This window comes from Halichoeres trimaculatus, unplaced genomic scaffold (assembly GCF_033239565.1).
Source record: "Halichoeres trimaculatus isolate MK-OKI-2021-1 unplaced genomic scaffold, fHalTri1.1 fHalTri1_scaffold_18, whole genome shotgun sequence".
In the NCBI taxonomy this organism is placed as follows: Eukaryota; Metazoa; Chordata; class Actinopteri; order Labriformes; family Labridae; genus Halichoeres; species Halichoeres trimaculatus.
This window is the reverse complement of record NW_027437196.1, coordinates 24,151,296-24,165,100: the sequence shown is the minus strand read 5'-3', so window position 1 is coordinate 24,165,100 and position 13,805 is coordinate 24,151,296. Positions and strand designations below refer to the sequence as shown.

At 42.2% G+C, this 13,805-nt stretch overlaps 1 protein-coding gene across 2 annotated transcripts in view; it reads right to left on the bottom strand.

Annotated features, from left to right (window-relative positions):
• Nucleotides 1-13,805, bottom strand: part of LOC141807267 (partitioning defective 3 homolog) — a 540,268-nt gene that overhangs the window by 102,053 nt on the left and 424,410 nt on the right. For both annotated transcript variants that reach the window (XM_074693146.1, XM_074693147.1), the window contains 2 exons: nucleotides 12,516-12,644; nucleotides 2,990-3,292 (listed from right to left, as the gene is read on the bottom strand). In XM_074693146.1, the coding sequence (XP_074549247.1) occupies nucleotides 2,990-3,292; nucleotides 12,516-12,644 (432 nt within the window). The remainder of the gene's footprint in view (nucleotides 1-2,989; nucleotides 3,293-12,515; nucleotides 12,645-13,805) is intronic.

Here is a 13,805-nt window from a genome sequence, read left to right as displayed (position 1 = left end):
GCTGTTACAGGATGGAGATTGTACCGCTCCAAATCCTCTTAAAGAACATACACACAGTCACACAGAGGGGCTGTGCCACGGTCACCCCACCCCACCTGAGCCCAGCAGTGAAAGGTCACAAGCCCCCAAGTGACAGCTGTCAATCACAGGAGGAGGGCATTATCCGATCCATTAATAACATCCTGAAAGGTTCTGGTGCTCCAGGGGGATGGAAATCTCCTGACTTGTCACCACTGGATATGACCTACAGGAAATCTGCAGCTCCTATAACACCAGCAGCTCCACAGAGGACGACAGAATATAAATGGAGTCTATGGTGGGGTTACATTACATTAAGGCAACGAATAATTCAGAATCCCATCCTTTACAATGAGATTTTTACTTGTGCACACTCCAACATGGCTCTTGCTTGTCTCAACATTTACATTGATTTATGAAATATTAGGGTTGTTGTAGGAGCAGAGCTATCCACAGAGGTTTCCTCCTCTCACTGCAGGGATCAATGCCTGAATCAAATAAACTCAAATATACCTGCAACCCAATGAAATTAACCTGGAGTTTACCTGACCAAATATCTGAAACCTCATGGTTGAGTCAGATTAGAGGCTAGAAGCTCAAGGGTGGGTAAACACTACAGGATAAACGGGCTGATTTTTGTTCCTATCTTCTCGTTACGATCAAAGCTAGCAAGGGCCTGATTCTCTGGTGTCTGTGAATGACGTGTCCACTTTTCCCATGGTGTGAGCTGTGGTAAGAGTGATTTTGTTGGGTTGGAGCTGCTTGGAAGGCCTCCAATTGAGAGATCATGGATAATGAACATGTTTAATATTTGTGACTATAAATCCTGTAGTGTGTGGGGCACTCCGAGAGGAGCCAATAAGGCACAGTGTGTAATGTCATATGTAGCAGAGCAAAGCCAATCAAGACGAGCTGACTCAGCTGACTGACCGCAGAGGGAGTCATACATCTGTAATACTTAAAACAACTTTACTCACCACCAACTCGCAGTGTTATTCATACAGCTTACGTCCCTGCCGTCTCAACAATGTTTTCCATATATGTTTTTCTTCTTTTTTTTTCTTTTTTTTCAAAAATTTAGAAGCCGAAAACAACCATTATTACTTTTTCCCATTTATCTGTCGTTTGTTTACACCCAAGTCACATACTACGAAATATACGGAATATTAAGATCTTGAGTGATCTGTCTTTCGTTAGCATCAAGTGTGTGCTCTCTAAATGGGTGAGGTTTGAGGAATCCTGTAATGTGGGCCAGCCTTAAGTGACATTATCAACAATGCCAGTAACTTTAGCAGCTTACTTTTCTGGGCACACCTTGGACAGAAATGTGTTAAAGATTCAGTTCTTCTCCTCTTTTCTTTCCAATACTTTTTTTTTTTACATGAAGAACATTTACTGCTCTTGCTTGCTCATACAGGATAGGATACAAATCTGCATGACGGTGACCGTCCCTATTAAAAAAAAATAAATAAATAAATAAAAACACAGTGCACATCAAGGTGAGGTATAAATGCAATTGGTCAGTTTTTAATCTCTAAATAATTTAAGCCCTTCTCTAAATCTTTCAAGTCCAAGTTATCCATGCTTGAGCTGAGTTCACACTGTAAACCTGGACTTTTTATCTAATTAAAACTTTAATTACAACATACATAAATTATTTAAATTCCGTTGCATTAGTTTAAAATGCAAAGTAAAATCTACTTATTTGCAGACATTGTCAAATGAGTGAATGAATTTAAATTAAATGCCCCTAAAAACTGCATTTTAGTCATAACCAAGCCTTGTCATCTCCTTTTCCTTGAGAAGGGGTGACATTCAAAATTTTAGGTTGCGGGTAAAAGTACCTGAGTCCAACACGAGTTGTGACTGAAAATCAGAACTTGAGTCTAAAAACTGGACTTGAACACTTTTTTTTTTTTTTTTAACTGAGTCAGGTTTCTAAAAATTTCTCTTTCTTTTGAAGAAGAAATAATAAAAGTAATAAAGTTAGAGAATTTGAAACAGCTGAAAGTAGTGAACATCACATACTTGCTTGAAAAGAGTGATTTTAAGACTCATATTCAGGGTTTTAGGGCTGTATGCCAGTTAGCTGCTTGATTAACATCACCTTGTTTATTTGTGATGACTTCACTTCCTGAAATCAGTTCACTAACACAGCCAACGACATGACTTAAACCCAGGCTAAAATGTTACACAGTGCATGATTTGACAACAAACAGATGCATCTTTGCACTGACCTCCCGTGTATGATTAGACCAACTAAATTCTGAACAGACTCTGCTTTAATACTTCCCATTTACCAGAACAAAGAAAGGCAATAAACACATCAGTGTAAACAAACAAAAACTTTGCACAAGCCTTTTGGCGACACAGAGTATCAGCACCGTAAAATGAAACCAAAGCTCCCTGTGATATTGTGGTCACATCAAATATTCGTGTTGACACGGAGGTTATGAGTGATACAACCCCCCAGGGACAAGCGAGCTGAACTCACATGCAGCGTGACTTTCAGTGCGAGAGGCTGGGGAGGATTACCTGTGATCCAAGAATAATGAAAAAAAAAAAAAAGATGGCCTGATATTAAATCCTAACACACGGAGAATTACTGATGTGCTCCTGTTGTTTTACCTTGGCTGTGGATTCTACCTGCCGGCACGGAGCAATGCCTTCTGGGATGCAGCAGTGATAAAACACGGTGCAAAATTTCATTGTTCTTCTGTGCAGCATGTGTTCCCCATGACAAGTAAAGGAGAACAAATACCATCACAGCACGGCTTATACATTATAGATGAGGTGTAAATGAATGAGATTGTTGCAAAGCACAAGCTCAAGACGCAAAGCTAGTTAGTGTCGTTTGAATGAGTGAAGAAGGAGACTTTCAGAGCAGGATGTTGATCCTTTACTGTTGTGGATGTGTGAGCAAGATAGACTTTAGTATTTCAGTGTGTGGATTGGCTATAGTGCCCCCTACCTGTCTGGAGCTGCAGGGCGTCCGTTGCGGGGCTTGTTGACCTGGGCGTACAGAGCTTCCAGAGGTGGACCGTTGTCCTGAAGACTCACAGGGATGTGAGGGCTGGTGGGACTCTGAGGGAGGTGGTACGGGTGGTTGTAAGGATCGATGATGTTGCTGTCCACTGATGAGTCCAAGGATCCTATGCCAGCGTAGGTGTGCTCCTCATCCGAGCTAAAAGTGCGGCTGACAACATCTCCGATCTCAGCGTACTCCCTCTCTTTGGCCTGCCTCTCCCGCAGCTCCCGCGTCTTTGCCTGGATTCTGTTCGAGACACATTAAAAAATTCCATTTAATATAATAAAACTACCAATTTGCAGCCTGGGAAGCTGTCACATTCCCTTTTTTTTCAATTAAGAAACTAAAATAATTCAGAAGCAGCAACAGGATTACACTTGATTAAAATTGTGGGGGCAAAAATGGCAAAGTTTAAGAGGTTTGAAAAGGCTTGAAATGTCTAGATACTGCCATTTCTTTTCTTTCTTTCTTTCTTTCTTTCCTTCTTTCTTTTTTTTTTTTTTTTCTAAAATCAAATACTGACCCATATTAATTACCTCCACTAAGGAGGTTATGGTTTTGATAGAGCTTGTCTGTCTGTTTGTGAACATCATCACTCAACAACTAATGGACGGATCTTGAAATTTTAGGAAAAGTTCAAAATGGGATAAGGTCGGATTGCTTTGCAAAACAATACAAGACAAGACAAGGTCATGATCATTTCTGACAGATGTAAAAGTAGGATCCAGATCTTGGAAATATTCTGGATATTAACATCCAGAATCAAAACTGTCAGGAAACAAATTAACGTACAAACCTGCAACTAACACCAAATTGTAGCAGACAGTCTGCTGAAAGGGAGTATAACATTAAAGTAGGACTTAAGTGTTGGTGACAATCACAATATGCTTGGCAGAGGTCTGCTCTCTCTGAGTGTATTTTGGCTCAAAAAAAGTTGTTGTTTTTTTCATTAAGAGACGGATTATGCACAATATTTGTTGCAGCTCTTCTCTGCTGGAAATCATGTTAAATAATGAACAATTCACATCAAAATTTGCTTTAAAAGTCAGTGGACCAAATGTCTGAACATAGAGGTTAAAACAGTGCAAGGGGAGACACACTGAAAAAAAAAATAGTAGAACTGCAGGAGTAAACACACAAGTTCTTTACTTCTGCAATTTTTATATTTTTCACATGATGGGATGTAAAGAGCTGAAATAATAAGTGGGACACAGAGAGTTTAAACATATCACGCATCCATACGCAGGTGAGACTAATACCTACAGGTGAGGGCAACTAGAGTAGGGCACACAATCATTAAGGAGGAAAACACAGGATCTAAAAGCGCAGTTTATACACTTACACTCATGACTCACTGCTTCTGTTTTACGACATTAATCTAACCAAATGGTCAGGTCAGGAACAAAATTACTTCTAAATAATTTGTTTATAATGTAAGACTTTATGTATTCTGCAGAGACAAATAGATTGTCCAAATAAAAACATAAAGATATAGGATAAACTATTAGCAGGAAAAAAAAAAAAAAAAAACGACCACCCTGCATTTAAAGAGGCTACAGCAGCATCTCAACTTTAAAGATTACATTCAGATATTCATCAGTGTGGAAGAGGCCTCTCGTCCAGAGACTTAAAAAGAAACTTCCAAACTAACTGAGTAAAGGAGGGAAAGAAAAAGTATTTTTGTGCAGTTAGGGGCCAAGCTGTATTATTCCAATATGTGGCTCTGAATGAGCCGTTAGAGGGCAGAGAGTGTGGTCTGATCTTGTGCCTCTCAAACAACAGGGGGTGGGAAGAGTACAGTTAGACATCCACTTCCTCTTTCCTCCTCTCCTGCCACGCCGTTCCTCTCCCTGGGACCAGTTCCACACAACAGAGCCTTTCACAGGGCCTCTCCTGTCTCAGAGAACGGTTCCATGTGAATACCCATCTGTACGCAGCTAACAAGACACAGCCATGCTTCTGCATGGGAGCAAGGGGAGCTGGCACTGCAGGAGCAGAGAGGAGGACAGTGGGGAGCAGAGAAGAGAAGGGCTGTGGACAGACTAGGGAGGGCGGGGGTTTGACCTCCCACAGCGGTGACCCTGGCAGCAGCCACCAGACTGTTCACTGGTTCCAGATGTTGTATCCCTGCTGCAGGCTAACACACACATCTGCACGCATGCACACAGACAACGCAACCTCCCAGCGGTGCAAGACTTCCCTATTACCTCAGGTTATAAGTGACCTCTGACCCTCAGCTGCAGCTTCTCACAGATGACTGACAGGTTTGGAACAAAGCCTGGATCCCCTCCAGCCTCACTCTCGCTCCCATGTCTGTGTATTTTAATAACGGTAATCACATTTCAAACAATCACCATTTTTCAGTGCCGGATTAACCCAATTCCCACATCCTACCCAAAGACTGCCTTGTTTATTTTTAGCCGACCAAAATCCCATTTTCTCAGCATTATCTGCTGAATGAGATTTTGATGGAGGCCTGATGCAATGCCGTATGATACCCCATCATCTATAAAGCCTTTAAGCTGGTTTGGAGTGTATTTGCATTGTTGCAGACCAGGTACAAATGGAAATCATCAACTCGCAGCACAGATCAGCATGCTCAGTGAGGTCTCACTTCAGCTTCTGATGTCAGGAAATAGAAAACAAGCTTCATACACAAAAAAACACACTAATTCCCACAAGCCCTTTCACCTGCCATCTGGCTAAAGTGATGTCAGATCTCTGCCAGGAAGGCCAGACAATGATGTTACCACAGGTTCACGGAAGTCCTCTGGGACCTCAAGACCCTCTGGCGTTTTATGGACTAATCAGATTCATAAAAACGGCGATATTGACATTTGGGACGAGATAATGGCCTTGGCTAGACTGGCGACATGAAGCTCAAAGAGAGACCTGTCTAACAGGCCTCATGAGTCTGACATGCATAAAGCTATTGCATTCATTTCAATTAAAAGATATCAACAAGCCAAGTGAGCAAAGATGTGAGCCATGGTTTTGTCATTAGTATCATCATCATCTGCTTATACCATCATCAATTTTCAATAAGAGATTTTATTTATACATATAAAATCCTCTGCAAGTTTCAGCAAAAAGTAACAAGTCCTCTCATGGAATTAAAGATTGATCCAGAAAACTTATCCCCCAGTCAAAGCTGTCAGATCCCTGTCAGAGGCCTTTTTCGGGTGTTTTTGACTCTCAGATGGTGTTAACTTTCTGCTGCTGCCCAGTTGGCAGAGGAACTTCATCTTCGCTATCAATATTAATCAGACTTCTACATTTACAAATTCATTTGATCTCCTATCTGTCTCTAACTGACTCAATACCACATAAAATTAGCAATCATGCCCACCAAAAATTTGATCTGAACCAAAATAGCGCTCAAACCATTCAAGTCCAACCTGTGGCTTATTTCCTCCTCTGTCCACTGTCCTATCCTCTTTAAAATAAATTAAAAAGCTTGACTTGTGACTTTAAAACAGTTGATCCACAGTAAAGTCAAAGCTCTTTGTGGCTTTCTTAACAGATACTGAAAATAATAGCAGCAGCTTTGCAAGAATGTCTTCCTTGTTAAATCCTCACAAACATTTTGTTTTGGCTAAACCAGACCTGTACCTTTATTCAAGCCCCTGACCTATTGTGGTTTGTGTTCCCTTGCTCTCTTTAATTCAGTTTATGTCTTTTTAATAAGCTCCTGGTGTGTTTTACTATCCCTCAATGTTTTCTGCACGGCTGTCCTCCTCACGTCGTCTTTCCTCTACTATTGACTGGTCAGCTGGACTATTTGGAGCTCTCCAATGAACGTGAGATTAATATTTAAAAAAAAAAAAAAAAAAAAAAAAAAAAACTCTCAACATTTAATTTTGTGATGCTATTTGAAACATGATTTTTTACAGAGTTAATGTGAAAAAGTGAAATCATTAACTTTATAGACGTGCAGGACTCCTGTCTGCAGACTGATTTTTCATAAGGTATGTGACATGGGCCCATGTGTCTATTTAGTCACTAGTGACAAAAACAGGCCGTTTGTAGTGATGATGTAAAAAAAAAAAAAGAAAAAGAAAGAAAAAAAAGATTAGCAGTATGTATGAAGCAGGTTAACACCATAACAGAGCATCGAATTTAATGGCAGCAGACCGACAGCCCCTAACAGTGGAATTATTGCAGCTGCGAAGCTGTTTAAAAGATGGTGGACATTGTGCTTATGTGTCTCAAAGGAAAAAAAAAACAAAGTGAACAGATATTTAAGGATCAAATATATATTTTGGGAAAGTATGACAATTTTGAGATATACAGCAAATTTAGATGAAAGAAACACAACATTTTCCATTTTCACTGCTGTATATGGGGAGTACATTTGTACGATTTGAATTTGTTGGACAAAGGTTTTCCAGGAAGTTCCCTGAACATATGAGGATTTGTGTCTGCCTCACTTTCATGGTGCAATTAGTTATTGGCCAATTTCAGACTAAGTTATAACTAATTCTCTTGTTTCTGTAATGTCTGGATGTGCATAGAGGCCCTGGCTGTTTAGAATTGCTATGGGAGTTTGACCAATCAGAATCAAGTATTTAATGTAGCTGAGTCATTAGTTGGGAAGCTGGGTAACACAGTGTTTTATCTGAAGGTTAATACACAGAGAAAAGTGTGTCACAGAGTTAGGAATGTGACTTCAGGTCCTAGGAATTATTATTATTATCATTATTATTATTATTATTTTCACCATATATAGAAACAGGAAGGATCAGCTAAGTGTTCACTTTCACTAATTCATACATAACATTGTAAAAATGGTAATATCTTGACTGAGAGCGAATAAAATTAAGCGAATAAAAATCAATATTTTTCGCAACTTTCCAAACTGTAGACTTTATTCAAGCACAAGCAACAGTTATGAAAGCCTTTACCTAAACACATCTCAATTGAGAAAAAATAAATTCCCTATTATTACATATTCCTGCCTCCAAGCCCAAAGATTCCTTGGTGTATCCTTCAGGATGTAGTTCCTGCTCTGTGATGTGTTAATCATCTGGAAACCTCACATCCACACCTGCCACCTGCTTCCTTCCTGGCCTTCCCTTCTTCCTCCTTTCCTCCCCCCACCTTCTCCTGAGAGCCCACCCCCTCGCTGTACCGTATATACTCCATTAGCCAATTAATGGCCCAGCATGTTAACACTGAGGAAAGTGCTGCCCACACTAAACACATTATTACTGTACAGCCCCAATTACCAGCCCTTCTCCTCTCTTCTCTTCTTACAGATACTACATTTGAGAGGAGAAGACACTGGAGCTGCTAATACAACCAGCCCGGGGAGGTTTTATTTCAAAGCGGGGACAGAGGAGCTGTGGTGCTTCACGGCAGCTCTGCTGTGGATTTTAATTTTCATTTTAATTACACTCGTGACAGAAAAGAAGATTATTCCAGTATTATGTCAGTAATTCCTGCTCTCTTTTAGCTCTTTTATGTTGTGTGTACTTTACTGTATAATCTTAGAAATAGCACTGACCCCATATGTACCTTTGTACAAAATACAATGCTCTCTCTTGGTTTCCATAACGCTGCAGTCAAAAGGCATTTCCCTTTGGCTAAAAGACAGTCTAGACAGTCTAATGCTGAAGCTTTCAGGGCAGATAGAGTTCACCCACTAATCCACTGACAGACCATGTCTTCAAGAAAATTGTGTGTCAGCCAGATGACATTATTTCTTTAACATCCCTTCTTCTTTAGCTTCTGCTGTTTAAGCTTTTGTTTTCTGATCCTCAAGGCGCTAAATAAAACCTTTCACCTTCTACTCAAGCTGACAGATCATCATTTCAGGGTGTGTGTAACTGGCAGGCCGTCATGTGAGGTGATTATATTCCCAGATTAAAGAGGTAAAATGAGAGACCTGGTGTGAACTTGCAGAAACACTTCAGTCCACTTCAAGTCCTTTCTTTCCACACTGAATAAATCTCACTGTTTATCCAACAGGATTGTTTTTCTGGACCAACAAAGCCAGCAGCCTCCTTCTCCATATGTTTGTCAATGTGGAGTCTACCCTTGGGAGGCTGGGGGGAGGCGGAGAGGAAAGTGTGGTGGGTGTAGGGAGGCTGTCTGTACTCTCAGACACTCATTTTGAAGTCGGCACACTTAGAAAGCACTCCTCTTCAATATGCATTGTCCGCGTTGTGGATGAAACAGAATGTATTTGCTCTTTTACTTTCTCATCCAGCTGTCTTGAATGGATTTTTCTTTTTAATAACTCCTCCACCAAAACATGGTCTATTGTTCTGAAGTGTAGATGGAGGGCAGAATGTATCTGAATCCAATCAAAGAGCATAAATGACTCGGCGTGCAGCTGTCTGTGCAGAATCGCGGGCTTTAGATAGCCCATCTTTTGTGTCGACACTTGGCTGGTAACGGCATAATGCAATCACGGAGATAATTGTGCAAGTTTTCATGGTGTTAATTCACAGTGTAACAATCGCATTAACTTGCTGTAGGTATCAATATAATTACAAATGCAATCATACTTCCCAATCAGCCAGTTGGAGCTTCCTTTGAACTCTTTACGCAAATGGGACTCCAATAAGATACTGTAATAATGAGATGGTTTGATAAAGTGGGATGATAACATTTACTCCACAATCATTATGGTGATAAAAAGAGGAATCTATCTGAGGAGGGATAACTTTGTTTGTCAGTGGCTCTGAGGGTCTGTGTGCTGAAAGAATTAACAGTTTGTTGAATGAAAAACAAAGTTTTCAGCCTGAATCCAGCTTCACTGTTTGTCTAAAGTCACAACCACTGGTCAAGTTTTGTTTATCTTGACTTAGCAGAGAGTCGAACAACAAACAAGAGGAAGCAGGCCGCTGTCTAGAAAAGAAAAATCAGGGATGTGCTCTGCTGTGGTCTGGGGAGCAGGAAAGAGGAGAGCGGCAGTGGAGTGCTGGCTGCTGATTAGAGGCCAACCGGAGCCAAGCAGATAAGAGGGAATGGACATCATAATCAGCTGCCAGAGAGAAAGACGGAGAGAATGGAGTTGGGTTAAGGCAGAAAATGAAGAAAGAACATTGTCAGGCTGTCTTTGTGTGCTTCCCATTTTGACCAGGAAAATATAGTTCCAGGGCTAACGTGCAGAGATAAGCCAGAGACTGATAGAAGCTTCAACAACACTACCATCCCTGTGTTCCCTCCTCTCAAGTCTCCCCTACGGCCTTGCATGAATGAGGGCCAAACTCACAAACAAAGCTGCTTTCCAGCCCGCCTGAGGTCCAATCAGAGGGCTTGTTTTGACCAGTCTTCTCAACGTGAGCCAATCAGATAGGGATGTTCGCGTGCTGTTCACAGGCATGAGTGAAACAGTGATGTCTGCTTGTGCTGGGCCAAACAAAGATTTAGATCAGGCTAACCACGAGTCCTAATGAGACATGAAACAGTCAATCACATGAGAGGAGGACAACCTGCCAGATTTGAGCAAACCGAGCGCTGCTGATAAGGAATCTTCATCATTGTGATGCACCAGGCTGCACGCAAGCCCCTGCAACAAGATCCAAGTTTTATCAACTCTCTTCTTCATCGTATTTAGTCCATATGCTGAGATGACAAGATATCAATAGAGGAGAACATTCGACTCAGAGTAAATGAGTTGTGTCTGCAAGAAGAGCGAGCCAAACCATGAATTACATGAATCATATCAAGGTCAGAGTTTTAAAAATATGGCCGTAGCCGCCTTATTGCAGAGTAAAAAGGGCAGGCTTTATGAATTAATCTGCCTCACCTCTTCACTGACTCCTATTTTGAATCACTAAAAGCCCCTGTCAAAGCCGTCTGCTTGAATTAATGATTGCTAATGTCAGCCAGGCCGGGAGTTTGGCTGCAGCCCATGTCGGGTCGTGCTGACACACGGTGCCGGCTGACGACTGCCAACTTCGGGGAAAGCCGTTACGGTCCGATCCATAATTTCATAAACGCACTGTTGAATGGCCCTGTCTCCGTGGCAGCAATGTAATCAATCAGAGAGTGTGCCTTGAGCAGAGAACTACAACAATCAAGCGCAGCACCTTGGGAGTGTTTTACAGTAGTGCCACCAAAAATACAAGAAGTAATGGATTTCTGAGCTGTCGTCTTGCTGAACTCTGATGCTTTGAATATCGACTGGTCTTCATGGCAGGTTGGTTTATTATTACCAAGAACAATTTCCCTCAGGATTCTGTTTCCATTAACTGAGGGACAATTCCTGCGAGGTGAGCCATGGGATTTTGGAACAGGTAAAAAGAGAAGAATTAGGCTGGCCTTGTGCATGGGGAGCTGAGACGTTGAAGTATAGACGTCCAGAATGGACACAACCAAGCCCGACACAAAGTAGGAGACAAAGAAAGAGTGTGACAGTGGTGAAAGAAAGGGAATAGGAGTGGGATTTAGACAGAGTGAATGTGTTTGTGGGTTGTGGGAGCATGTACTCTACACATCTCGTGCCCACTGCATGTCTGGGTCGATTCTACTGCTAAGCGTGACGGTCCTCTGGGAGCCTCTCAAAGGGGACAGTTCTGGATGGAGGGCCAGGCCTGACAGTCTCCAGGGTGCACAGAGGGAAATGTGTTGGGCCCTCAGCCAGAGGGGTTCACAGTGGAGAAGACCTTCACTGCAAGTCACAGCTGAATACCAACAAGAAACGTGCCACTGCTTTTGAAGCTGGGCCTGCAGATGTTCCATTCAGCAGGGGAGTGGGCTTGTGGAAGCATTTGTTTGTGTTTTTGCTGCTGTGCATTTCCAGCAACCAGGCATCCTTCTTCCCCTCCACTGAAAGAAGGAGCCCTATCAGGCCTTATTGTTTCGATTCAATTAGCCGTTATTACCAACGCCAGTTTGATTACTGAGTTCATTTTGCTGTAGAAGAACAATGGAGGCAGCAAGCTGTCTTTTCATTTGCCTCGCCACCAATTCTGTGTCCTCTGCTCCGGGGAATTGAATTGGACGTGTCTGTGAGGGATAAGAGCAAGCTACAACCAATGCCTCGCTTCATTCTTCTGGATGTTCTGATGTCCACAAACACCAGGGGACATGGAGCCAAGAGGGGCAGATAAAAAGAGCGGCGTATTCTTAAGCGATTAACAACCTGGGCGAGCAGGAGGAGAAGACAAACGCGGAGCTACATCGATTTCACTATTATAATGAGCACCATTCAATCATGCCAAATCCACAGGGGCCTGTGAGCACCATTAGGAGGTCAGCGCCTCTGAATGGCAGAGGCAGCAACAATCCATAAATGATCTATTTAATGTACTGATATAAAAGAAAAGGACCTTTCACAAATTGACATCTGAGTGCTTTCCCAGAATTTCCAAACCTTGCCCCACCATTTTGCTAATGAGGTTGTTAGCTAATTTCCCGGTCAACAGGGCTTTTTTTTTCTTTTTTTTTTTCCCTCTTCGGCTGAGACTTAATTGTTCGAGCTTTTAGCAGGCCAAGGCTCTGTCTGAGCACTCACCTCTCTTGTTCCATCCTCATCCGCAGGGTCTCCTCCTCCGACGCCTGCATGTCCTCAGCTTTAGATTTACTGGAGCCCTTTCTCTCCATCCTGTCTCCTGGACGCTCATCCCTCCGGTGCTTCCCAAACCTGAGTAATAGAGAAGGGCAGAGAGGATTTAACTTTCATAATTCAAAGTCAATGTGCACTTTTTTTTTGTTTAACTGCAGCATGTCTCTTTCTTTGTCCATGAAATTCAGGTGAAATACTCTGTAGGAAATTAAAGTGTCAAACTGTCAAAACGCTCAGGTCGGATGTGTACTGCCGAGACAGCTCAGGAGTCTCCAAAGGCATCCTTTCGTTATTGGAAGAATAACTCGGCCATTTTCATATAAATGCAATCAAACTGCACAGGGACGTATCAGAAGATAACTCTATGCTGCAAGTTCCCTTCTAACCGGGCCGTCATTGTGGACATCAAAATGAATTCAGTGGGTTGTGAGAAGAGGAAGTCTGAAAGTATAAAATGGCAACACTCCCCTTTCTGAAGGCGAGGATGAGCTCCCGTTTCCTCCCTGAGCTGTAGAGTTTACTCAGAGTGATGGAGCAGAGACAGCACATGATTTGGTTTTGAGTGAGCGTGGGGGGTGAGGTGGGACGGGATGGGGGGGACCACTTGCAACCAGGTGAAATGTAATCGCAGGAAACTGCCTGGCATCATTTGTAACTTTCGAGGCAGTGTCGCAAACTTTTACATTTTAATGACGAGAGTGACACACTGGTGGTAAATCCATTACAGCTTTACAGCGAGGTGAGAATAAGCCAAGCCGATGATCGTAAATTCCTCCAGACGGCCGAGCTCGGTGCTGGGTGAATAAATGACTGGGGCTTCTGGCTGACTGAAGGCTGTGAGGAAATGATGAGGAAGGGAAAATAGAACGGAGGCATGCAGCTGGCATGGAGTGAAGTATATTTACAGGGTTGCAAACTCACAAACACACACATATAATAAATGGACAACTTTATTATCTGACTCCTCTGGCTGAAAGAAGAGCTGTGTTCACATATGTACAGTAAAACATCCTCAATATATCAGGGTGGGCTGCAAGGCCTATCTATGCTCAACGTTACATACGGATACAGATACAGATGCTGCCTTTTGTCCACACTCTGTTTTCATTTTTTCCGTACTTCTGCACGTTTCCATAAAGCTCACGGATACAGACCAAATGGAGCAGTACCACCGGAAACCATGGGGGCAGTGTTGCTCTTACTACCTGATACAAGCTTTAATGGGACATGAAGAAGAAA